General features: G+C 42.7%; 1 protein-coding gene and 1 pseudogene across 2 annotated transcripts in view; both read right to left on the reverse strand.

Annotated features, from left to right (window-relative positions):
- The window catches only part of LOC148366673 (UDP-glucuronosyltransferase 2C1 pseudogene), a 457,271-nt pseudogene that overhangs the window by 169,255 nt on the left and 260,794 nt on the right, over window positions 1-27,222 (reverse strand). The gene's annotated exons all lie outside the window — the stretch shown is intronic.
- Window positions 1-27,222, reverse strand: part of hcn4 (hyperpolarization activated cyclic nucleotide-gated potassium channel 4) — a 198,923-nt gene that overhangs the window by 28,413 nt on the left and 143,288 nt on the right. The window contains exons 5-6 of the mRNA XM_088333476.1: window positions 23,405-23,551; window positions 21,894-22,134 (exon numbers count right to left, since the gene is read on the reverse strand). Of these exons, the coding sequence (XP_088189602.1) occupies window positions 21,894-22,134; window positions 23,405-23,551 (388 nt within the window). The remainder of the gene's footprint in view (window positions 1-21,893; window positions 22,135-23,404; window positions 23,552-27,222) is intronic.

A 27,222-nucleotide genomic window follows, 5' to 3' on the forward strand; every position in this document is an offset into this window, starting at 1 on the left:
CCTTTCGGGCTGCCTGGTTGAGCTAAGAACTCCAGTCTCCAGTGTCTGGTGTCGATCTTGTAGACGGACGGACTGGGATGAGTCAGCGGACCAGCCACTGGATCTTAAGCAGGTTTTCCTCTGCATCGACTAGGAGGCTGATGGGAAGCTACATAGTCTCTGTCTCGGACTTATTGAACGATTTATTTTACTGTTTAATGATGTTGACTAAGTTTTGTGTATTGTTACCCAATGCAACCTCTATTACACCTTGGTCATCCTCGAAGGGGGATTACCTCTTGTGTGGCCCCTTCTCAAAATGTTTTATTTTCCTCATGCTGGGGTTTTTGAGTTTTTCCTTGCTTGCATGCCGGTTTGAGATCAGGGGATGGTGTCATTGTGGCCTGTGCAATCCTTTGAGAGATTTTGATCCTGGCCTGAGCTGACTTAGAGCCAATAAGTCACTGGGGTCTACAGCCAATTAGTATTACCGCCATCTACTGGACTGGGGTGGAACCTTTCTAGTGCCGTCCCATTTCTTAGGCGACAATGTTCACTTGCACTGCTCCCGTTGAGGGGACTTCCCTGTGGAGGGGCCTCACTGTAGGGTTCTCAGGGCCAAGTGAGAGGAATGGGATTGGGCCTTAAAGTTATTAGACTAGTGCAACACATCCTGAAATATTCACTGAAAAGCAGGTCACGGATCTTGGCTTTTAAATTAAATGCACCCTGCCACCACCCAAGTGACTAAGTTCACTTCACCAAGATGACCGCCATCTGCTTGAATGCAAAAAAAAAATATCTAGGAACGCTCCATCTCGATCCAACTGATTTCCCCAATTTACTTTTTCATGTTCCTGCAAATAAACAAGATCTCAGTTTTCTGCCTGTCCTCACAACATGCTCATGTGTCATTCCCGACAGCGTTCCACGGACAAACAGTGCGCTCTCTGCCATTGTTTATCGACTTTCTCTTGACTGCATCCGCTCTGGGGGCGTTTGGAGACGTGGGGGGGTCGAGAGGGAGTGCTCAGGTCAATAAAGCCGTCTATTCGTGTGCTAACACACTTGCCACATAGGTTAAAGGAACGCAGGACATAAAACATACAGGGAAAGACAAAAAAAAAAGCGCAGCAGTATACCGTGGTAGCTCTTTCCCATATTTTATACTCTTTTTTCCTGCTAATTTCACATTGTCTATGTCACTTAACAGTTTTTTGTCCCAGTTGCCATGGCGCCCAATTGGCCCCGCCCATATGTCATGGTGGCCATGGCGCCCAATTGGCCCTGCCCGTGAGGCACCAGCGGCAGATTGTTGACGGATTGGCTCCCTGTCAGTATTTAAACTCTGTCCTGTCAGTCCCCTTTTGTCGGTCTGTCTGCGAATCTCTGTTTTTACACGGCAAGCCCTTTACACCTGTCCTCTGTTTTAGCTACTGTTTTCTCCCGCTCCGATCTGTTTGATCTCGACCACGTCTGCTCTCCCGTCCCGAATAACGATCTGTTTTTGATCTCGACCACGTCTACTCTCCTCTCCTGTTTTTTTACTTTTTCCGTTCCCGACACGGCCATCGCTCGCCACGGAAGTCCCACTTCCGCGTCTGAGTAACCTATTCCCCACGACTAGCGATCTCCGGATCGTGTGTGCACTCCTTTCCCTTCTTCCCAATAAAATTGTGGGAAACGTTACGCAAGTGGGTCTTGTTTCCGTTCTGGTCCTGACATTTTCATGTTGGGCGGCAGTAGCTCAGGAGGAAGAGCGCTCGTCTTGGGATCAAGGGATCCCAGTTCGAATCCCGGCTCGTCCGGTTACATGTCGAAGTGTCCTTGGGTAAGACACTGAACCCCTAATACCCCCAATAAGCAGGTTAGCGTCTTACATGGCTGCAATACAAGGCCGCTATTGGGAAATGTGGAGCACATTGTAAAGCGCTTTGGGAAGTCATTGACTTGAAAAGCGCTATAGAAATGTAGATCATTTCATTTCATTTTTAAAACAAAAAGACCAATCTCCTCTTGACCATTTTGGCTCTCATCCGGATTGTAGACAGCAATGTCATCGTAGATTGCTAATATTGTCGCTGTATTCTTCATAGTCTGTCTTGCTGTGAGTAAATAGGTGCTGTGTTGCATTTGTAAGGTTTATTTTAACTTAATAAGGAGGATTCACATTCATCAATAAGGGGAGATCTTGGCAGAGGTTTAGAGGTATGAGATCAAGAGACTGCTGATGATTTGTAAGCTCTTACTGTACACTTAAAATTGAAGTTTCTTAAACTTTAACTGAACGTACAAGAGAGTTTTACACCACAATTTAAAAAAAAAACGTTTTGCCTGGGTTGGTTGGCATGCGCAAACTAGCTGAGCTGATGCTGGCAGTAAGAAGTCAAGAGTAGTGAGCAGGTCTCTAGTGGCAACCTCTAGGACTGTTACTAAACTGGGTTATCCTTTGTATAGTGATAACAATTTTTGATTATGAAAAATGGTAAAGTATACTTAAATTCTGTATTTAATACTGTATTTCCCAATGTTCAACAAAAACAGATTACTAAAAAAAATTTCAAAAATGGGTTAGTTAAAAAAAAACATAAAAAATATTGTTTAGCTGTTTATTTGGACAGAAGGAGTGACATATAAACGAACAGAAAACAACAAAAAATAGTTAACATTATTTTAATTTCCTATCGAGATGACTTCTATGTTTTTGGTGTTGGATTTGATCAAATGAATTTACTAAATTGCGACTTATACTACGAGAAAAACGTATGCATGTTTTATCATTCTTAATGATGCATTTTTTGGCTGGTGAGACTTATACACCAGAGAGACTTATTGTCCGGAAAATACGGAATATGAATTGCTGTGAAAATTTAATGGATGCATATACAGACGCTCCCCTACCTATGAACATTCGAGTTACGAAAGAAATCCCACTTCCTCTTCCCAGTTCGCGTGTAAACATGCTGTAATGTATCTCTAGCGCACTAAGAACTTTGACAATTTTTATTGTTTAATATATCGTGCATCCATTCAATATGGTTGATGTATAGTGTAAAAAAGAGACGAGTCATTTCTTTCGAAATGAAAGTGGAATAAGAAAGCTTGATGCGGTTGAGAAAAGGGTTGGATCGCTTTTTTTCGGCCACTTTTTACCACGGAGGAGGAAGTAACCTAACTCTTGAAGCCCATCTTCAAAAAGTAAGTTAAAGTTCACTGCATTTAGCTTTATAGCACATATTCTTTACGATGTTTTTATTTTTCAGTACAAAGCAATACAGGTTACTTATACAAGTCGTAGACATTATTATATAAACCGTGAGAATAATTATATACACCTTAAACACACATATACAGTGTTCTTGTTTGCCCGCGTCCCTGCGTCATAGACGCATCATTTTTGCTGGGGACGCATTGGGTCAAATCAACGTGCATCCCCGGGACGCAACGTTTTTGACACCAAATTGTCATTATTACCCGATTACTTTTTTTAAACATTTTTTTAACAAAGATTTACCGCACTCCAAACTTTTCGACAGGCAGATCCGCCATCAGCCATTGTTGTTTTGGTCTCGCGCCGATCTCGGCAAACGAGATCTCGTTGCTTCGAGATGACGTCATTGTTGTGGCGGTTGTCGAGTGAAAGAGAAGTATGCCTCCGAAAAAACTGTTGGTATTAGGTGCAAATCAACAAAAAATTGGTCATTGCTTCAGTGTCGGTAATAAGTCGAAACATAACACAGAAAGTGGTAACAACGGCAATAATTCCGGCACGAAAAAACAGCAGAGAAATTCTTCAGAAGACCGCGAAGGCAAGGAAAACACGTGTTTTGATGCGAACGATTCGACGAAAGAAAATAAACAAAAGAATACTCCGAGCAAGAAAAGGACTTTTCTGCCAAAATGGACTAATTCATATTCCTGGTGACTCTATGAGGAGGATGATAATGGATTGGACCTTGAAGAAGGCATTACAACTATGGCGGGACAGCAAACCACAAAGAATATATGAACTGAAAAATTTGAAGTGATGACTGCTATTAACAATTAACTGTGATGATTAAAACTGCAAGAATATATAAATATTCTGGCAATATTATTTTGTATAGTGTACAATATTGTGAACTGAAAAATCTGAAGTGATAACTGCTTTGTATTACCAATTAACTGTGATAATTAAAACTGATTGAAAATATAGATTTATATCATATATTTGTCGCCGATTTACAATTTCAACAGTGATAACACTAAATTTTGGGGACCCATAGATCTTTGTTGGGACCCATAGATTCTTGAGCATGCGAGTCCCTGAGGTAAAATAACCACTGTATATATAAACCTTAAACATACTTTCCATACAAAATATAGCACTGAAGCAACTTATGAACAAATTCAACTTACGAACGATCGTCCGGAACGTATCTTGGTCGTAAGTAGGGGAGCGTCTGTCTACAAGACTCCTTTAACGTGTGGATGGATATATGCTCCTAGGCGACTTATAGTCCAGAAAATAAGTTGAATTTATCGATAACACATTTCTAACATTTTTTATACGTCCTTGCAAATTTGTGAATATTTGTCCAATCTGTTTATTCTCTCTGAGAAGCGGTTTAGCAAATCAGGGTCACGCATTTGATTGTGGCGTGCATTCTATTGTGGTGGCTTTCTCTGCTCACTGGCGTGCACGGAGGTGAATAAATGAGCGGGTGCACTGGTGCGGTCTCGCTTTGGCTGCCAGTATGTGCCCGTTTCCAGCAGCTCTGCTCTGTTCTGGCCTGGCAAAGCTCACTTGGGCTCCAGTTCCTGCTTGTCAGTTCACATCTGCACCCTGGAACATTATCAACCCCCAAAAATACCCTACCTATCTCCCCAACCAAGACACCAGACATTACCTCTGCCACCTCCGGAAAAATAGCAACCAAAAAAAAGTGAGCTTATCTTCCTTGTTTTTGCAGAATAACAACAGGAATGATGGAAATAAAATGTTAAAGTGCCATTGTCTATTATTTAGTGCCTTCTATTGGCTAAAAAACCCTTCATTTATTTAAAAAAAAATCAATACTGATTTGCATAACAAGCGAAAATACATCAACTATCAAATAAACGTGCATTGGAAAAGCAGCGGTCAATCATGGACAATTCGTCACATCCATTACACAACATTATATCCAGACAGAAGAGCAGCTTCAGCGACAGACTGCTGTCACAGTCTTGTACCACGGACAGACTGAAGAGATATTTTCTTCCTCATGCCATGAGGCTCTTTAACTCCACCCGGCGGAGTAAAGACCCACGTTACACCACACCCCCTACATTGCATATTACTGTATTTTATAGCAATGTGTATTCTGTGTAGCACTATCTAGATCACAGGTGTCAAAGAGGCGGCCCGCGGGCCACATCAGGCCCGCTAAGGGATTGAATCTGGCCCGCGAGACAACACTCAGAGAAGCGCAAGTGAAAAACAAGCTGCAGGTTGAAATATGTCCACTTGATGTTGCCAAAGCCAGGTGCCTCGAACAAAGACACTGTACTCCTATTTATTTATCTCTCTCTCTTTCTTTTCCACCCCTTTTCTCCCACTCTGTCTCTTTCACTCTCTGTGTCTCTCTTTCTCTTCCTTTGTGGCTCTTTGCCTCTTTCTCTCTCTGTGTCTTTTTCTCTAACTTCCTTTTTTCCTTTTCTCTATTTTCTCTTTCTCTCTTCATAGCCTTCGCACTTTTTCTCTTTTATCTCCTACTGTCTTTCTATTTCTCTTTGGATTTCTTTCTTCCTCTCCCTTCTTTTTCCCCTTCTCTTTATCTTTTGTTTCTCACGCGCTCTCCCTCTCTTTTTCTGTCTTTGTCCCAGCCTCCCATTCCCTCCCTCTTTCTCTTATTTCTTTATCTCTCTTTTTCTTTCTCTTTAATCTACTAGTCCGGCCCCCGACAGAATTTTTGTTCTATCGTGTGGCCCCCGAGTTAAAATGAGTTTGACACCCCTGATCTAGATACTCTATATAACATGCTACAGTGGGTATTGTATTCTTTTTGCTTTATTATTGTATTGTTCTCAGCACAGGGATGCTGCTGGAAATGTGAATTTCCCTGCGGGGATGAATAAAGTATCTATCTATCTATCTATCTATCTATCTATCTATCTATCTATCTATCTATCTATCTATCTATCTATCTATCTATCTATCTATCTATCTATCTATCTATCTATCTATCTATCTATCTATCTATCTATCTATCTATCTATCTATCTATCTATCTATCTATCTATCTATCTATCTATCTATCTATCATCTTAGACATGCGTAGGTCGAGACATTTGTATTCATTTTACATAGAGGTTCACACAGAACGGGGGCCCCCAACGCAGTAACCCCACTGAGACAACCTGAGAAGGCTGCGGACTAGTTCTGAAACTATATCTTGGTTCATTATGATTTTCTAAGAAATTTGATTTCTAAATGGCATGAGGTTGATTAAACCTGTGGGCACAACCAGGCTGTACTTGCCCAAGACACACCACAGAAAATGATGCCCCCACGATCCTTGTGGTTAAGGGATCCAACCAACCAACCAACCAACCAACCGACAAACCAACCAACCAACCAACCAACCAACCAACCAACCGACCAGCCAGCCAGCCAACCAACCAACCAGCCGACCAACCAACCAGCCGACCAACCAACCAACCAACCAACCAACCAACCAACCAACCAACTAACCAACCAACCAACCAATCAACCGACCAGCCAGCCAGCCGACCGACAAACCAACCAACCAACCAACCGACCGACCAACCAACCAACCAACCAACCGACCGACCGACCGACCGACCGACCGACCGACCAACCAACCAACCGATCAACCAACCAACCAACCAACCAACCAACCAACCAACCAACCAACCAACCAACCAACCAACCAACCAACCATTTTTCATTTCATTTTGATTTTTATTATTTTGATTTTTTATTATTATTATTTTGTTTTGTTTTTTTATGAACCAATTTTTCCCTTTAATGTAAAAATTAGGCTAAGCCTTTTTGAATGTAGTTTTGATATTAAAAAAACATATTTTTATTAGAGGGCAGCACAGCGGGGCAGTGGTTAGCGCGTGTGCGGCACAGTTCTGAGGTCGTGGGAACCTCCTAAGTGGGTTCAAATCCAGCTCCCGGCCTTACTGTGCTGAGTTTGTAAGTTCTCCCCGTGCTTGCGTGGGTTTCCTCCGGGCACTCCGATTTCCTCCCACATTCCAAAGACATGCATTTCAGGTGAATTGGCCGGTCCAAATTGTCCCTAGGTGTGAATGAGCGAGTGAGTTGTCCGTCCCCGTGTGCCCTGCGATTGGCTGGCAACCAGTTCAGGGTGTCCCCTGCCCACTGCCCGATGATTGCTGGGATGGGCTCCAGCACCCCCGCGACCCTACTGAGGATAAGCGGTGCAGCTGCTGAGATGAGATGAGATTTTTATTAGATGTTTTAAAAAGTGTATTTCCATCTAATTCCGTGCATTTTCCCAAATAAAAGTGTAGGAACCTCTACTACCCTTCCTTATCATAATTGCTAATAATTGTTCAAATAATCTAGTTAATTATTCAATATGTCAATTGATACCAATTAAGATTCAAATATAAATGTATGGTTTCAAATTAAAATAGTCTTGTGTCTACGCATCCGTTAAATTGTCACATGAATGGATACACTAAAATTGGGCATGACAAATATTAAATGTAAGGATAGCAATAGCTGAATTGAGTTTATGCTAGGCTCACTGTCATGGAAATAAAGCAGAGCCACCATGCAAAAAAACACAACACCTGGGGCCACCGAGGAATAACAGCAGGCACTCTGAACCCGATGAGTCAAATTTTGAAATATCTGGCTCTAGCAGAAGGCACTTTGCTCGCCGGAGGGCCGCAGCGCTAAGAGGCCACGGCCGAGCATAGTGGACAATCTTGGCATGTGTGTGACTGCCCAGTGCAAAAAAATAATAAAAAAACAACCGAAAAACAAAAATGGGTTTTAGGCTTGTGCAGACACATCGAAGGGATACCTACATTATAAAACTTACAAAATTTGAGAAAGTATTACTTTTTTGTCAGGGTTGCCCATTGCCCTCAATTGGCCCCGCCCGTTTGGCGCCAGCTGTGGCTCATTGCCTGATTGGCTTCCCTTCTATTTAAGCTCAGTGCTCTCACTCACCCTTTGTGAGTCCGTCAACGTGTGTTTTGACTCTGTCCGGTATTCTGTTTATGTATCCTGTCCGGTATCGATTCCGTCTATCTCTTTTTGTTTGATATCGGACTCCAGTCTCCAGTGTCTTGTATCGTCCTATCTGATACCTTGCTAGAATCTCCAGTATCGGGTATCGTTCCCGTTTATCCCGTCCTGTTTGATATCGGACTCCTGTCTCCAGTGTCTGGTATCGATTCCGTCTGTCTCGTCCTATCTGATACCTTGCTACAATCTCCAGTATCGGGTATCGTTCCCGTCTATCTCGTCCTGTTTGATATCGGACTCCTGTCTCCAGTGTCTGGTATCGATTCGGTCTGTCTCGTCCTGTCTGTTACCTTGCTACTATCTCCAGTATCGGGTATCGTTCCCGTTTGTCTCGTCCTGTTTGATATCGGACTCCTGTCTCCAGTGTCTGGTATCGATTCGGTCTGTCTCGTCCTGTCTGATACCTTGCTAAAATCTCCTGTATCCGGTATCGATCCTGTCTGTCCCGTCCTGTCCGGTATCGACCCCGTCCGTCTGGTTTCTGCTCGTGTATTTGGTATTGATCTCGTCGGCCTCTGGCTTCCTGTTGTTCAACACCGGACTTCTGCCTTACTTCTTCCGCCCAGCGATAGCCGAATCTCTGGCGTTTGTGTTAACGTGCATGACTGCCCCATTCGTGTAAAATAAAGCTTGTGTGAAAAACGTTACGCATCTGGGTCCTCCTCCTGTTCTGGTTCTGACGCAACAATTGACAGCCTTCTTTGCCGTTGACAGTCCCTGACCTGTTCTTGGGTCGTGGCAAAAATGGCACCAGTCCATCCTCAATGTTGTTGGGCCCGGCGAATTATCTCGGTCAGTCCAGATGATCTTGTGACGCGATCATACCACCGAAGTTTCCGTCCAATTATTTTCCGAAATAATGCATTTTCCTGTCTTGTCATTTAATTTCTGAGCTGTGACATCATCCGAGAAACACCAGCACCCTTGCAAGCCAGTCACCATATTGGTTTATGTTTTATTAGTAAAATAGGTTATGAATGTTGTAAGGCAAGTTTTGGTCATTTATGTGGAAAATACCTAGGCATTGGGTCACAGGTGGGTGCAGTAATGGTACAACAAATGGTGAGCAGTCAAAATGGGGAAAACGGACAAAAATAACCCAGTCGGGACACTGAAGAGGGCTGACCGTGACGGATCAGCAAAAAAACGTGCAGTGAGCAGCCAGTCTACCTGGGATCCAATAACAAAAAATGGTCACGGCAACAAATACGAACCCAGCAGGAAATAAACCAAATCATCATGGCATGCTAGCTGTCTGCGAAAGAGTGCAAAACCATGCGGCAAAAAAACGTGAGTCTGGCCGACTGAAAACATGCAGTAAGCAGCCAGACCACCTGGGAACCTACAACGAAATACGGATGTGATCACAAACATGAAACAAGCTGGGAAAAAAAAACAATGGACACGGCAGGCTAGCCAGCTAGCCGACTGCTTAGTGGCAAACCTAGACCAAACAAAACTGGATGCCTTCGGCGACCCTGAGGCTAACAGTGAGCTATCTGGACGATATCATACCAATTGCAAGACACGCGGCGAAACACAAAGAAAAAGAAAAAATATCACGTTTGCCGCAGGCTCGGTCCTGGAAATCGAGTAATTGGTCAGCTTCCGGCTTTAATACCCGTGGGCAATGTTCCCTGTCATTTTCCACGAGTCTGAGCGTTCACACAAAGTCGGTGAGCAACGCTTGAAACAATAGTGAGCAACAGCCACCCCAAATGTGGCAAGATAAATCATTATCAAACATGTCCAGAACTTGACATCAAGTTACATTTTGCTGAGTTTCCGGCAATGCAAAATGATTTTTCTCTTTTGAATGAATTGACTCATGTACTATTGCAAACGTCGTTTGTTCTTACAATTCTTTCACAAGATATCCATTTCTTTTTATTTCCTGATATATTTTGTCGCACAATATTACATTTTTGGGGGCTTATTGAGTCGGTTGTAAGACACAGAGCTATACTTAATCACATTTTTTAGTGGAAGTAAAATGTTGGCAACAAGATTCACTTGATATCATTGGAAATTATTTGAATGCAACACAAACTTTTTCTTCTTTTTTCCGTGTTTTTTTTCTACTTTTTTTTAAATTCCTTTAAAAAAAAATTCTCATTGTGTTTATTTTTTCCGAGCTCTTATTTTTTCTTTATGTTCTCTATTTAATTTTATCCTACATTTCTTTCTTTTCTTTTTTTCTGTCTTTTCACTACTTTTTCATTTTGGTATTTTTTTATTTTTTGTTCTGTTCCTTTGAGTCATTTTGTGCATCATTTTACATAATATTTGGTCATGTTGGGATTAAAGAAGCAAAAACAACCTGAAGAGCCATTTAGAACCCGAAAAAGCCGGTTCCTTTTCTTGAGCCGAGCCGAAGAAGCCGGTCCTCGACAAACTCTACTAACTTTACTCAACTTCGTTCTACTTCGACTCGACTTCAAAATACCGCATTTAGGACACAACGTCAGGGGAACCCGTGTATTTTTACCTTCATGCACTGTATCTTTGACTTAAGTGGCTTCTTAACTCAGTAGCCTAGATGGTAAGGCGCCCGCTTTGAGACTGGGAGGTCGGTGGTTCGCGCCCCGGCCGAGTCATTCCTAAGACTTAAAAAGTGGTCGGCGGCGCCCTCTGTTGGCTGCGGCTGCATCGGCTCGCTACAACGGGTCAGGTGCAATCGACATTTCGTTCTGTGTACATTGTTACACAGAATGACAATACAAGGAAATTATTATTATTATTATTATTATTATTATTAGTAATTTTGAGCCCTCATTTTTGTGCGCTGGCTAGATTTGCTTGTGCGCTGAGAATGTGCGAGCAGTGCGCAATTGCGCACGCGCGCAGTTTAGAGGGAACACTGCCCGTCCGCCCGGGTTGAGTCGGGATGGATTCTTTTAGGCTTCTTTTATCTCTTATTCTGATTGGTAGCCAAACGTCAAAATGGAGTCTTTCAGAGCTAACTACAAGGGTAGCAAAGCCGAAGACTTCAGCAGCAGATGGTTTGCATCCCCATGGTAGCTGACCTTAACTTTCCTGAGTCATCCTCGGAGCACATGGTGAAGCTTTTCATTTTTCAAAACTATTCGGATAGTATGAGACTGCGCAAGTTGAGGCCATGGAGCTGTAGAATAAATCAAGTTTTTAGCGGGTGGACGATTACACCTGGCCCCACTGACTCACTGGAGGAGGGCGACCATTTGTCAGTTAACTCGTCTCGGCACTCTGGGATTGAAGGGCCTTTTAGTTGCCGCACTTCAAGAGAGATTACGTCGTGGAGAATTCATCGACGTGAGTAAAATCTGAAAAGATGACACAGTTACTCAGACAGCTTACTCGCCATCACCGAACATGTGTTTTTACTTTGTTTCCCATGCTTTCAGTTTTGTATCTTTATGTTTGAAGTCTGAAATGTGGCAAAAGGTCACAGACTTCAAGGGGGCCTAATAGTTTCGCAAGCCACAGTAAAACTGCACTCTAGAAGAAAGAGATAGTCAGAAAGACAATGAGGAACAATGACGGTCGGAAAATGATTAAAAAAAAAAAAAAAAGCCAGTGAGAGAGAATCCCAGCATGATCCGAACGTAATAATTGAGAGTATAGGCACATTTCAGTGGAGCTTTGACTCAGGCTTGGGCTTAAGATTTTAGCTCTTTACCTGCAGTGCTACAGTTTTACCTCATCTCAATTTTTGCAAACCAAAACAAGAGAAAACCATGCTAAAGCCAATATATAATTATATATACCACAGCCATATCCCCCTAGTGGGAGGTGGCTAGAGTCATTTCTGACTCTTTTTGGGAGATTGAGTCAGAGGAGGGGATTCCCAGCCCCCCTTGCTCAACCCAACTGAGGTGTTGGGAGTCATTAGGTGACCAAACCCCCCAATTCCAACTCCTAATGCTGAACGCCAAGCAGGAAGGCAACGGGTACCAATGTTTAAGTCTTAGGTATGACTCGGCCGAGGCTTGAACCACAACTTCCCAGTCTCCGGGCGGGCGCCATACCCCCAAAGCCAATATAACAAATATTATTGTCATGATTGCTGATTGAGGGCACCTGTGACTGCCCAATTGGCGCCAACAGCCCTGAGTGCTGATTGGTTCAGAGACTCTTTTTAAACCCCCGGCTTCCAAGACGAAGCTGTCAGACCGTTTGCGAACCTATGCTCCCAGCTAGGCAAACTCATACCTTCCGACATTTTCCTGCCCTGTTTTCTCCTGCCTGATACCTGTTGCCGACCTGTTTCTGGACCCATTCCTGCCCTGATCTGCCATCCCGACCACCGACCTGTTTTGCCGTGTTTCCTGCCTGATACCAGTTTCCGACCTCTTTTCTGAACTTGATAACGCCCTTGCTCTCCCGTCCCGGCTAGTGACCAGTATCCCTGCTGCCTACGATTATCCTCGTTCGACACGAAAGTACCACTTCCGCGTTCCAGCCACCTGCTGCCCGTCGATCATCGAATCGTGGACGCAAGCACTGCTCTCTCTCTTTATCAATAAAATTGAGTAAACGAACGCTACTGGGTCCTGTCTCCATTTCTGTCTTGTGACAATTATAGTATGATCACGGATCAGACGTGGACACGGAGCAGAAACCGAAGTCAAACTAAACACCACCATGCTTCACAAAGCGATGAATACGTTGCCTACATTGTACACTTGCTGAATGCCAAGTAGCTGCCATTTTTCTTCTCGAAGCCAAAAACTGTCAGCTAGTCTTTTGTTTTCTGCCTGCGGAAAACGCACATCATCGGCACGCCGGCGGAGCCACGTTAGTGTTACTCCTTCATTCATCGGGACCCTGAATTATTTACGCAATTATGTACTCGGCAGTCTGCTCTACTTTGTTGCCTACTGGATGAGTTGGAGCCGGCGAGCCTTAATGTCATAAGTGGACTCGACGTGTCCTGGACGAGAGCGTCGGTTTGGGCACCCAGCGATGAGGGAGGAAATGTAATGTGACTGCAGTGCTAATGCGGAAAGACACATGAAATGCTTTCAAGCCTGATCTGTGGATGCTGCTCTGGGCTCAACAAGACAATATACAGCCTCTCCCACCCAAAACCCCTTCGCTGCTCTCAGTATCGCAACACTCATCTGGAAAGCATAGTTTCAGCATCCAGCCTAAAAATTTCCTTCTATGACGTTTTACTGTCGGGAGTTTTTACCTGTTTTTCATCCATCTATTCATTTATCCATTATCTGCACCGCTTATCCTCCATAGGGTCACGGGGGTGCTGGAGCCCACCCCGGCCATCTCCGGGCAGTGGGCAGGGGACACCCTGAACTGGTTGCCAGCCAGTCGCAGGGCAGACAGGGACAAACAACTTCACATTCACACCTAGGGACAATTTGAACCGGCCAATTAATCTGAAATGCATGTTTTTGGAATGTGGGAGGAAACTGGAGTGCCCGGAGGAAACCCACGCAAGCATGGGGAGAACATGCAAACTCCACACAGGGGATTTGATATCACGATCTTAGAACTGTGGTGCACACGCGCTAACCACTGCGTCGCCGTGCTGCCCCACCTGTTTTTCAAGTCTCACTAAAATATTTATCTTGCTTTTCTTGAGAACAGTATACTTAAAACAATACTTAAAATAATCAAAAGTGATTTGCCAGTGGAACAACATTTCTTACTACATTCTAACTTTTTTCCAGTTCTTTGTGTAAAATAACAGCAAAAAACTAAAACAAAAAAAAATCAACATTATTTAACAAAATACAGTAAATTTTTTAATATATCTTCCTGTACCACCTCATGAGAAGATAATTAATGTACAATAATAAAATATGATAGTAATCTCCTGGCACCTACCCATATGGATGCTAAAATTACTTGGCTGATAACTGGACTGGCATCATTTTTGCAAAGATAAAATTGAGCTGCTCACTACACGAGGTCTCGTGGCACAACAGCCTGCCATGGCACACTGGTTGAAAAACACAGTTTTAGACTATTATATTACAATATTATTACTATTACTATAAACATCACAAAAGCAATGATATTACAGTTCACGGATCCCTTAACCACTTGATTTAAAAGTCCCGGCTAATCTCTGAAGAGTGGGATGACGCATTTCACTGAAGTACAACGGCGACCATATGATAAAGGTGCTGTATCTGAGTCAGATCAGGAGGCTTGTCCTGCTACTGGGAAACACGGAAAGCAGTACAGTAATCCCTCGGTTATCGCGGTTAATTAGGCCCGAGACCACCCGCGAAAACTGAAAATCCGCGAAGTAGCGGGGCTCCTTCAAAAATGCTTAAAAAAACGTATACAGGTATACAGTATACCCCCCGCCATTAAACCGAAGTGATCGCTGGCATGATGGCAAGGAGTTATTGGGTGACTCATCCAGAACTCTTCACACTGGAACTGAATGTACCAAAACATGACCCACAAGTGTAGCCATGTCTTACATCATCAATTTACACGGAATAGGACTGCGGCGAAACCACTACGAACCATTCAGCATGATTGTATTAACCGCTCTGAACCACATGCAGCCATCGCAGCTTATTTCGCTTGTTAACACTACCGGTTACATATTGAAAATAAAAACAGTGAAAATGTGATATTCGATGAGTGTTTGTGAAGCGTTTTGGGAAACAACAGTTACAAAAATGGTCCGTGTTCATTTTAATGAAAGTGAAAGAGCTACCTTCTGACAATAACAACATACTTTAGCTAGCGGCATCGAACGGCTTTTACAACAAATACACGAAACCACACACAATTAGCCGTGTTTAGGTAGTACAAACAACCGCTCGCTTTTGGTAAAATAAAGTCAAACTTGAGATGAAATGTGACAGAGGAGAATATACTTACGTCGCCGAGTTCCTCCATGATAAACAGTGCCACATAAGAAGGGGGTGAGGTGGGAGGAGTTGAAGGAGGGGGGGTGAGCGAAGCGGTAACTCACCATGACTAAGCATTGTGTCAGGGCCTCCCCCTCCCCTTCACAATAAGAGTGTCCACACTGTGTCCTCATTTGACATAAGCTCGCGCTTGCTCAAGTCAATAAATGCTTTTATTGAGAAGGTAAGGTATATTTTTTAGACCTGCGAAGCTCTAAACCCGCAAAAGTGGAACCGCGAACTAGCGAGGTTCCACTGATCTATGTTTTTCAAGTGTGGGGGAGCAAACTCCTACCCAAAAACCTGCCTGGAGAAGGGTGGGTACCTCCAGGCTGTACTTGCCCAAGACACTGGTAGTAAAAAAGACTTAATTTTATGACGGGGACAATAAGTCAGTGTGTACTTTAGTGAAGAGCCTAATTTAAAGTGAAGAGCCTTGGCGGATGTCTGCTCTCTCCGGAATGATGCCATTTTAGTTACCGTTCAATTCCCACTCGTTTGGATAGTGATAGTCGGAGTGAAATCTGCAAGCGCACTAATTCCCTGTGCTGATGCAGCCAATTAATTTCATGAATGACTAACCCGTGTTTGGTAACAAACTCTCTGTGGCTTAGGGCTTACCTCGGTAGCCTCCCCGCCCCTCGGTCCCCCCCAAACCCTCATCCAGAGGAGTGGCAATGCCAGAAATAGACACACAACGTGGGAGTTAAAAGCGTAAAAGTGCAGGGGCGAGGAATGATTGCAGTTCCAAGACTCCGGATCAGAGCGACGGAAGCCAGTTTGTCTTTCAGAGATGCAGTGCATTTATGTCGAGTGTATTATACAGTGACGTATATTCTGCATATAATAGCAAACAATGCCAACAGCGGTACTGATCAATAGCACCGGAATACATGTCCATCTTTGATATGCAGGGTTGGGTAGGGTTACTTTAACTTGATTACCGTATTTTCCGCACTATAAGGCGCACCGGGTTATAGGGCGCACCCCGAAAAAATAGTTTTTGGTCCTATTTTTGACATACATAAGACGCACCGGATTATAAGGCGCTACAATGGGAACGTCGACAAAACAGTCAGATAGTTCAGTCAAACTTATTACCCCCTTAACATTCCGAAAGCTTGCAAAGACGCAATTACGTGTCGAGAACACGTGCGGATGCGGTGTCCGTACGATGTCACTCAAATGCATCGTTCCATCATTCGGAAGGTTAAAGTTTTGGGATTCAAGAAATGCCAACCATTCCTTACTTTCTATTTTCTTTTTCGCTCGCAACTTTACTGTGCATATGACAATAAACACTTGGAATTGAGTTTAATTTAAAAATAGACACTTCATTCCATCCATTATCTGCACCGCTTATCACAGAAACATCGAGTTCAGTCTGAAACAAGATACAGGGACAATATAAAACCCGGAGTAGCTCACCGAAGTCGTTGTGTTCATAATAATGTGCAGCCAATGTCCTCTTATATCCGTGAGGGTAGTAAATCCAGGAGAATAAAATATTTACAAATACTGAATAGAAAAAAATGCTTTATCTATGCCGTCAGCCACGTGCTATACACATTCATCTTTTTCGGCCAATTGCAGGCTTTGTTTTGCCGTTCAAGCCAATGCCAGCCTGTAAATGATAAAAAGGATCCGCCCCTTGACCTCCGAATAACTTTAGCCAATAGTGATCGATTCAACTGATGATTGACACATCTTTTTCGGCCAATTGCAGGCTTTGTTTTGCCGTTCAAGCCAATGCCAGCCTGTCAATGATAAAAAGGATCTGCCCCTTGACCTCCGAATAACTTTAGCCAATAGTGATCGATTCAACTGATGATTGACACATCTTTTTCGGCCAATTGCAGGCTTTGTTTTGCCGTTCAAGCCAATGCCAGCCTGTCAATGATAAAAAGGATCTGCCCCTTGACCTCCGAATAACTTTAGCCAATAGTGATCGATTCAAATGATGATTGACACATTGGTTAGCCAATGAAACGCCGGTAAATAAATCCCAGCATACACCGCGTACTACTTGGCGTTCGGGGGAAAATCTAGTCGGCGGCTGCAAGTTAGTTGGAAAGGCGCACTGTATTGTAAGGCGCATGGTCAGCTTTTGAAAAAAATAAAGGTTTTTAGGTGCGCCTTATAGTGCGGAGAATACGGTACTTTCAATTACTTTTGGATTACTCCAATACCAAATATGCTAATAAAAGACAAAATAAACTAAATATGGATACAATTACTAAATTTTGTGCAGGTTTGGGGAGTAACGGAATACATGGAACGGCAAAAATGATGTTGGCAAGCTGTTTGGATTTATTTTCATTTTGTTTCTGTCGCATTTGATGTTAGTTTTGCCGGAGATCAAAGAGATCAAAGCCAGGAGAGAAAGCTTACCACGTGTTGTGAATCATCATTTTATTCATATTTAGTTTCTTATGTCTTTTATTAGCATATATGGTATTGGAGTAATCCAAAATTAATTGAAAGTAATCAAGTTAAAGTCACCCCACCCAACCCTGTTGATATGTAATCCTTGCACTGATACACAATTTGTAGTGCCCTATTTAAAATTTTATAGTGCCCTATTATGCACCTGTCCTCTTTGGTGCAACAATTAAGGGTGCGATAATGCTTAATATGTCAGGACCAGAACGGAATCATGTCCCAATTGCGTAACGTTTACCACAAGTTTTATGGAAAGAAAGAGGAAGGGCTGCGCCCACGATCCGGTGTTCGCTGGAAGCGGGAAGCAAGTCGTTCCTGCACTCGGATGGGGATCCAAATATGGAAGTGGATCTTCCGTAGCGAGCGATGGCGGTGTTAGGGACAGAAAAACGGGTCAGTAGCCGGGACAGGGAGAGCAAAAGCGTGGTCGGGGTCGGAAACGAGTCGTAAGCCACGACGGGAGGGTAGACATAGTCGGGATCAAAACGGGTCATAGCCGGAGACAAATGGGAGCAAAAACGGGACAGGCAGGAGTCAGGGTCAAAAAAGGCTTACCTTGTATAAACAGATGTTCACAGATGGACTGACAACAGGGGATTGACAGGTCTGGGTTTAAACAGGGACAGGGAGCCGATCAGAACCCGCAAACGAGCGGGCAGAGGTGATTCACATCGGTAATCATGACATAATAGGACAATGCCATACAAACGAATGCCGGCCGCAGTTAATAACGATGGAAAAATAAATGGCAAACAAAGTTACCAGAGAGCACTGTCAACGTCATTTTTAAGCAGACGGGTTGAGAAACACTGCAACGATTTCAAGAATTCACAAGCATTTCACGCGATATTTAGGCACTTTTCAATCTTTAAAAAAACAACATTAAAATTCAAACAATTTCATGGATTTTACGCACCCATACGAAACCTGAATGTCATTAACGGGGTCTCCCATCTAATTGTGTTCTCTCACTTTCCCAAACTGATTTCGATGTTGGAAATCGTTACGGGCGTACCCCACCCTGGGCATTCATCTCCGTGCCAGTACTCATACCGTAACACAGACGGATGCATTACCGAGATTAATGTTTGCGGAGACTACGAAGGCACAACATTGCCTCGACTTTGAACTCTAGCTTTAGCGAGGACGAAGCCAAGGCTGAGAACATCTTAAGGTCTCACAGAGACGCATGACCGTGTTTACTGAGAATGTCGATTACATTTTTTATTCTTTTCTGAATGTGATTGGCTGCCATCTTTTCATTATTTCTCTGGAACCACCCCAGTGAGAGGGCACACCAACTTAAGCAGCCAAAGTGTAATTAAACTTCCGCCTATCGGGTTTCCGGCGCAATCGAAAACACCGTGCCACCGTTTCTCATTACTCAACCGCGTGGCTTAAATGATACGCCGTCGCGGGGCAATTTAAAAGGTATTTGGTGAGGGCAAAATGGCCGCCTTGTCTCTCCTGCACAATGAATAATTTGACCCAACGACCTTGGCAGACTTGCAATTTGTACTTTTACAGACAACAGCCACTTAGAATGAAGGCAATATAGTAAACTGCCTTTACAAATCGATTAGATTGCACGGTTTTATTACTTGTAAAAAGAGACTTATAATTGATATGGAGCAGTGTGTCATGATTACTGATGCGAGGCACCCGAGTCTGCTCCTTTGGCGCCAACTGCCTCGGACACTGATTGGCTGCTTATCTCTTTTTAAACCCCCGTCTTCCTGTCACCCGTTGTCAGTCCGTCTGCGAACCTCAGCTCCTGCTAAGCAAGCCTCTTCGACCCTGACTTTATCAATAATTATAATAATAACAGTAGTCACACATTTTATACACTAATCATGGTAGCACCCATCTATTAACGTTACAAGTCAAGTTATTTCAATTTGTATAGCCCTAAATCACGAAGAGTCTCAAAGGGCTTCACAGATTATTACACTATATTACACAGACTATTTTTCAGCCGACGAGAAGAGTAGGTTATTCATATGCTATGGAGTAGAAGTGAGTTTTAAGCTTGGATTTAAACATTTCCACTGAGGTTGCAGATCGGATCTCAGGGGGAAGAGCATTCCACAGCACTGGTGCCCGGATGGAGAACGCTCTCGAACCAGCGGAACACTTCTTGGCTCTTGGGATCACCAGAAGACCGGCACTCTCAGATCGTAGGCTTCGGACCGGGACATAGGGGGAAATCAGATCTGAAAGATAAGAGGGAGCAAGTCCATGAATGATTTTGTATAATATTAAGAGAACCTTGAAATCACATCTAAGGCTAACTGGGAGCCAATGCAGGTTAGCCAAAATCGGTGTTATGTGATCGGACTTGATTCTAGACTTCGGGAGACCAGAGAGTAGTTACAATGCTACTTGCCACTAAATATCATTGTGACACCAATGATAATAACAACAATAGCAATAATAACAGTTATGATATAATAATAGTAACAATAACAACAAGGTTAACTATAGTTGTAAATGCATTTCCAATCTCTAATATCACTCATACCTCATTTTCTTCATCTCTGTATTCTGCCAATATTGTTTTTTTGTATCTGGATTTGTACAAGTGAATATTTGGACATTGTTTGATCTTGTCTTGTAAATTCTTCCAAAGTTTGACTCCGCACACAGACACACACGTACTTTTCCTGGTGGTTCTCACCTTTGGGATTTATGAATTTGCTACAGCCCCTTAAATTATAAATTCCCTCTTTCCGAGTGAATACTTTTTTGATTTTTTGTGGCACTATGTTTTTGTTGACCTTAAATAGCAGTTGTGAAGTGAAAAAAATTACTAAATCATCCAATTTTAATCATTTGGATGGCAGGAATAAAATATTAGTTGGATCCCGATATCCTACCCTGTGTATGGTTCTAATTGCACGTTTTTGCAGGATAAAAAGGGGCTGTAGTGAGCTTTTTTTAATTATTGCCCCAGACTTCTGCACAATATGTTAAGTATGGCAGAACTAGAGAACAGTATAATAAATATAATCCATTACAGTTTAAAAAGAATTTGGCTTTATTAATCATTAAAATGCTTTTAGATACCTTAGTTTGTATGTGTTTGCTGTGTGTTTTCCAGCTTAATTTATTGTCTAATTGTCTATTTATTTTCATACATGGCCCTTTTTAAGCAGTCTTAAGAGGTCGGCATCAATCTTATCTATGGTAATTTGTATCTGGATAGTTACTGTCACTACTTTTAGGTGTCAGTAACGGAATTACTTTTGAAATGAAGTAACAGTCACAACATTATGCATGGACTTGCTCCCTCATATCTTTCAGATTTAATTTCCCCCTATGTTCCGGTCCGGAGCCTTCGCTCTGAAAATGCAGGTCTACCAGTGATCCAAGAGCCAAGAAGAAATCTGCAGGCTCGAGAGAGCTTTCCATTCTGGCCCAAGTGCTGTGGAACGCTCTTCCCTCTGAAAATTGATCTGCAACCTCAGTGAAAATGTTTAAATCTAAGCTTAAAACACACTTATTTTCTATATCATATGAATAACCTATATATCATGTTGACAATATCTGTGTATTATTTGCCCTCATGTAGGTTTTAGATCAGGGGATGGTGTCATAATAGTCTGTAGTTTGCAATAATCTGTGGTCTGTGCAGCCCTTTGAGACTCTTTGTGATTAAGGGCTATACAAATAAACATGACTTGACTTCTTTTCAGTAACCGACACTAGTAACATCATCAACAATGACCAGCAGTAGCTCAGGAGGTAGAGCGCTCGTCTTGGGATCAAGGGATCCCAGTTCGAATCCCGGCTTGTTACAGGTCGAAGTGTCCTTTGGTAAGACACTGAACCCCTAATACCCCCAATAAGCAGGTTAGCGTCTTACATGGCTGCAATACAAGGCCGCTATTGGGAAATGTGAAGCACACTGTAAATTGTCATTGACTTGAAAAGCGCTGTATAAATGCAGATCATTTCAGATCATTTCAAAAAGAAATATACTGAAGCTGACAAACAAAATAGCATTTTTTAACTATGTGATTATAGCCACGCAAATGAACAATGCAATTTATAGACAGCCAAGGCACCACAGTGACAGAGCATGTCTGGGTGACCTCACAGACCTTGAAAAGTGTCCTTCTCTGTTGTGTTTAATTCATCAGGATAAGTCCTACAATGAAGAGGCAGCTTGTGATGTGAATTAGATGGGAAAAAGTCTTGCATAAACCATGAGGGAGAATTTTTTAAGGGAGGTGACGAGAGCCCGCACAAAACACACCACGGAAAGCTCAAAGGGATTTAATATCGGGCCGCATAATGGCCCACGATTCAAAAAGAAGCCCGCTTACCACCAAAGTAGGAACCGTCCGACAGTTTGGTCTCCTTGCTGCCTTTGGTGAGCACGCTGACCACGCCGTGCTGGATGAAGTACATCTTTTTTCCGATGGTGCCTTCCCTAATGATGTAGTCCCCGGGTTGGAACACTTCGAATTTGAGCTTGGTGAGCATGGAGGTGACGAAGTTGGGGTCGGCGTTGGCGAACAACGGCATGGAGGCCACCAGTTTTCGACAGTTGAAGTTGATGATTTCCTGCCAGGCGGAAAATAAAACGTTCAACCAAAGGCGATGACCTGACACGATCCTGGGTGGGAAAGGATATTAGAGAATAAATGACATTTGTTTCTCCTTTCCCGAGATCCTCCGTCAAGAAGCAAAATGTCAGCAAATGAGAAGTGAACCGCAAAGAATGCCAAGGCTGATTTTCCGTATTCCGGTTGCGGGCCCGGAAAAAACGGTTCCCGTACCCACATTCTCTGCGCACGAGAAAATCTAGCCGGCGCACAAAAATGAGGGATCAAAATTATTAATGAAGAAGTGACTTAAGTCAAAGTTACAGTGCATGAAGGTAAAAATACACGGGTCCCCCCGACGTTGTGTCCTAAATGCGGTATTTTGAAGTCGAGTCAGAGTAGAACGAAGTTGAGTAAAGTTAGTAGAGTTGGTCGACTTCTTCGGCTCGGCTCACTAAAAGGAGCCGGCTCTTTCGGGTCCTAAACGGCTCTTCGGGTTGTTTTTGCTTCTTTAATCACAACATGACCAAATATGATGTAGAACTATGCACAAAATGACTTAAAAGAAGGGGGGAATAAAACAAAAAAGAAAAAAATATCAAAATGAAAAAGTGGTGAAAAGCTGAGAAAAAAAGAAACAAAAGGAAGAGAAAAAAAGAAGGAAACATTTTGAAAAAAAGCCAGAAAAAAAGAAAATAAAGAAATGTAGGAAAAAAGTAAACAGAGAACAAAAAGAAAAAGGTAACAAAGAAAAAGGTAACAGCCTCGGAGAAAAAAAACACAATGAGAATTTTTTTTAAAGGAATTTGAAAAAAAAACACGGAAAAAATAAGAAAAACGTTTTGCTGCATTCAAATAGTTTCCAATGATATCAAGTGAATCTTGTTGCCAACATTGTACTTCCACTAAAAAAATGTGATTAAGTACAGTTCTGTATCTTACAACCGACTCAATAAGCCCCCAAAAATCTTAATATTGTGCGACAAAATATATCAGGAAATAAAAAGAAATGGATATCTTGTGAAAGAATTGTAAGAACAAACGACGTTTGTAGGCCGTACAACTTTTGCAATCGTACGAGAGTCAATTCCTTCAAAAGAGAAAAATAATTTTGCATTGCCGGAAACTCAGCAAAATGTAATTTGATGTCAAGTTTTGGACATGTTTGATAATGAATTATCTTGACACACTTGGGATTATGGTTGCTCACTGTGGTTTCAAGCGCTGCTCACCGACTTTGTGTGAACGCTCAGACCCGTAAGGAAAATTACAGGGAGCATTGCCCGTACCTCTCGGAGGGGCTCGTTCAGCTCCCCCAGGATGCTCTCCTCGTCGAACATCTTGCCCTGGTAGCGGTGCTCGTAATAATCGTGGATCCTTTGCCTCATGTCTGCCGGTAGCTTGTGAAAGGACATGTACTGCTCCACTTGCTTGTACTGTAACACACAGAGAGAAAAAAAACAGGATTATTAAAGGACACCAATCAGTGAATGTTTATTAAGCTGTATTAGTGTTGACCATAACCGTTCAGTGCTCCATGACACAATAGAATTTAAAAAAAAAAAACACAAAATGTGTCACGACCAGAACGGAATTAGGACCCAGATGCGTAACGTTAACCATAAGTTTATTGAGAAAAAGAGGAAAGGCAGCGTCTGTGATCCGGTGATCGCTGGTTGCGGGAAGCAAGCTGCTCACAGAATCGGAACATGTTCCGAATTCAGAAGGGAGATCGTAGTGTCGTAGACGGAAAAACAGGTCAATAACTGGGACACGAGAGCAAAACGTGGTCGGGATCAAAAAACAAGTCGTAAGCCGGGACGAGAGATCAAAACGTGGTCGGGGTCAAAAACATGTTGTAGCCGGAGACAAACGGGGAAATCAGGAACGGATGGTTGGAAAACGGGTGAAAAAAGCGGGACCGACGGGAGTCAGAGTCAAAATGCTTTCCTTGTAGAAATAGAGGTTCGCTAACGGACTGACAACAGGCAAGTGAAAGGACTGAGCTTAAGTAGGACAGGGAACCAATCAGAAAACCAGCAGCGGCTGACGCCGAAACGGGCACAGGTGAATTGAATCAGTCATCCTGACAAAATGTTTGTTTGTCGAATGAAATTTTTGGGAGTGTTCTTAAATAGTTTACAAACAGTTTTGTAAAACATGTAAGGGTTACCTTGTTTCATCAGCACATTTTTGTATATTTAAAATCCTGTGTTTCTTATTTAAAGAACGATTTTAAGACATCTTTAATAAAATAAGGAACATGTACAATATCCATCTCTGCTATATCAAAACCTTTCGCTCCTTTTAAGAAAATATTTCTTAACAAATATTAAAAACGTAGTAAAATTGTTTCGCAGATGACACTAAACTATATCTTCCGATGGCTACACTAAACTGGAAATTTGGAGGACTGCCTCACTGAGATAAAAGAATGGATGTCACTCAACTTCTTCTGCTTTAACTCTGAAAAGAACGAAATGTTAATTATTCGTCCATCTAAATGCCGTGACTTGTTCTCACAAACTGCTCTGAACATTGACAAATGTCATATCACCCAGAGTGACTCAGTCAAAAATGTAGGTGTCATATATGACTCCGAATGAGTCCTTCCAAACACACGTTAGGAATATTACTAGAACAGCTTTTTTCCATCTTCGCATCTTTCCTAGAATTCGCCCTATGCTGTCTCAGTCGGATCAGGAGATCAGAATTCAAGCATTTGTTACCTCCTGTCTCGATTACTGTAATGCACTACTCTCTAGTCTCCCAAAGTCCAAAATCAAAAGCCTTCAGCTGGTACAAGATGCTGCAGCGAGGAACTAAGACAAGAAAGTTTGATCACATTAACCCGATTTTAACTAAACTGCATTGGCTCCCTGTTAGCCTAAGATGTGATTTGAAGGTTCTGTTGCTAGTATACAAAAGCATGCATGGACTTGCTCCCTCATATTTTTCAGATTTAATTTCCCTGCATGTTCCGATCCGGAGTTTTCGCTCTGAAAATGCTGGTCTACTAGTGATCCCAAGAGCCAAGAAGAGATCCGCAGGTTGGAGAGCGTTCTCCATTCGGACCCCGGTGCTGTGGAATGCTCTTCCCCCCGAGATTGGATCTGCAACCTCAGTGGAACTCTTTAAATCTAGGCTTAAAACACAATTCTATTCTATAGCTTATGAGTGACCTATATTTCATGTTGACAATTTGTGTATTATTGGTTATTGCATCCGTTGCAGCCTGGTCATCCTGGAAGGGGGATTACCCAATGTGCGGTCCCTTCTCAAGATTTTTTCATTTACATTATGTTGAGGTTTTTGAGTTTTTCCTTGCCCTCATGTTTTAGATCAGGGGATTGTGTCATAACAGTCTGTTGCTAGCAATAGTCTGTGCAGCCCTTTGAGACTCCTTGTGATAAAGGCATATACAAATAAACATGACTTGACTATCGTACTAATATAGTTCCCATAGGCCTAATACTAACAGTAGAGATGTACCAAAGCATTTAAAATAGTTTAAAATGCTTCTGAAAACGTGTTTTTACGTTATGGCACTGCAAAGGTTAAATATATGCAAGGCGAATGTCTGTATAATATGAAATTGTGATGTAAATTTTGTCAATAAAAAAGTGGGAGGAGCTTTATTCAAAAAAGCAAAAATGCAGCCACTCCCACATGCGTAACTCAAGTCTATAGTCTATAGCACAGGTGTCAAACAGGCGGCCCGCTGAGGGATTGAATCCGGCCCGCGAACCAACACCCAGAGAAGTGCAAGGGAAAAACAAGCTGCAGGTTGAAATATGTCAACTTCTCTCTCTCTCTCTCTCTCTCTCTCTCTCTCTCTCTCTCTCTCTCTCTCTCTCTCTCTCTCTCTCTCTCTCTCTCTCTCTCTCTCTCTCTCTCTCTTCTCCACCCCTTTTCTCCCACTCTGTCTCTGTCTCTTTGACTTTCCGTGTCTCTCTTTTTCGCTTCCTTTGTTGGTCTTTGTCTCTTTCTCTCTCTGTGTCTTTCAACCTCTTTTGCTCTAACTTCCTTTTTTCCTTTTCTCTTTCTCTCTTCATTCTCTTCGCACATTCTTTTCTCTTTTCTCTCCTTCTGTCTTTTTGTTTCTCTTTGGATTTCTTGCTTCCTCTCCCTTTCTTTTCCCCCTCTCTCACGACTTTTTATCTTTTGTTTCTCACGCTCTCTCCCTCTCTCTTTTTCTTTCTTTGTCCCGCCCTCTCTCCTTTTCCCTCCCTCTTTCTCTTATTTCTTTATCCCTTTTTTTCTTTCTCTTTAATCTGCTAGTCCGGCCCCTGACTGAATGTTTGTTCTATCGTGCGGCCCCCGAGTTAAAATGAGTTTGACACCCCTGGTCTATAGTGTCTATAGTCGTTTTTGCTCGGGATAGAACAAAAGCCGGGCAGCACGGCGGCGCAGTGGTTAGCGCGTGTTCGGCACAGTTCTAAGGTCTTGGGAACCTCCTGTGTGGGTTCAAATCCAGCTACCGGACTTAATGTGCGGAGTTTGTATGTTCCCCCCGTGCTTGCGTGGGTTTCCTCCGGGCACTCCGGTTTCCTCCCACATTCCAAAGACATGCATTTCAGGTGGATTGGCCGGTCCAAATTGTCCCTAGGTGTGAATGAGCAAGCGGATTGTCTGTCCCTGTTTGCCCTGCGATTGGCTGGCAGCCAGTTCAGGGTGTCCCCTGCCCACTGCCCGATGATCGCTGGGATGGGCTCCAGCAACCCCGCGACCCTACTGAGGATAAGCGGTGCAGCTAATGAGATGAGATTAGATGAGATAGAACAAAAGCCATAGAAAATGTGAAAATGTGAATATAGTAAAAAATAATGATGACACAATTTCAAAACAATAGCAAAATAAATAATTGAAATTTTTCCTATTTCTCCTATTTTTGATAGAGATTTTGTTTGGGGGGCCAATATCATCGACACTTTTCTGTTCAAACGGAGGCACACCAAAAGATCTATCACAGAATTCCAGTCTGTCAGATATGCTGTTAGTCTTTACAGTATTTGTTCAGAAGAAAATTGCGACGGTGTGTGCGAGAGGAACCGAGATGCACATCAAAGCGTGCGGCAGAGCTCCTCAGAGAATAATAACAGGTAGC

Source organism: Urocampus carinirostris, chromosome 4 (genome assembly GCF_059441175.1).
Source record: "Urocampus carinirostris isolate Australia breed hairy pipefish chromosome 4, RoL_Ucar_1.0, whole genome shotgun sequence".
Lineage (NCBI taxonomy): Eukaryota > Metazoa > Chordata > Actinopteri > Syngnathiformes > Syngnathidae > Urocampus > Urocampus carinirostris.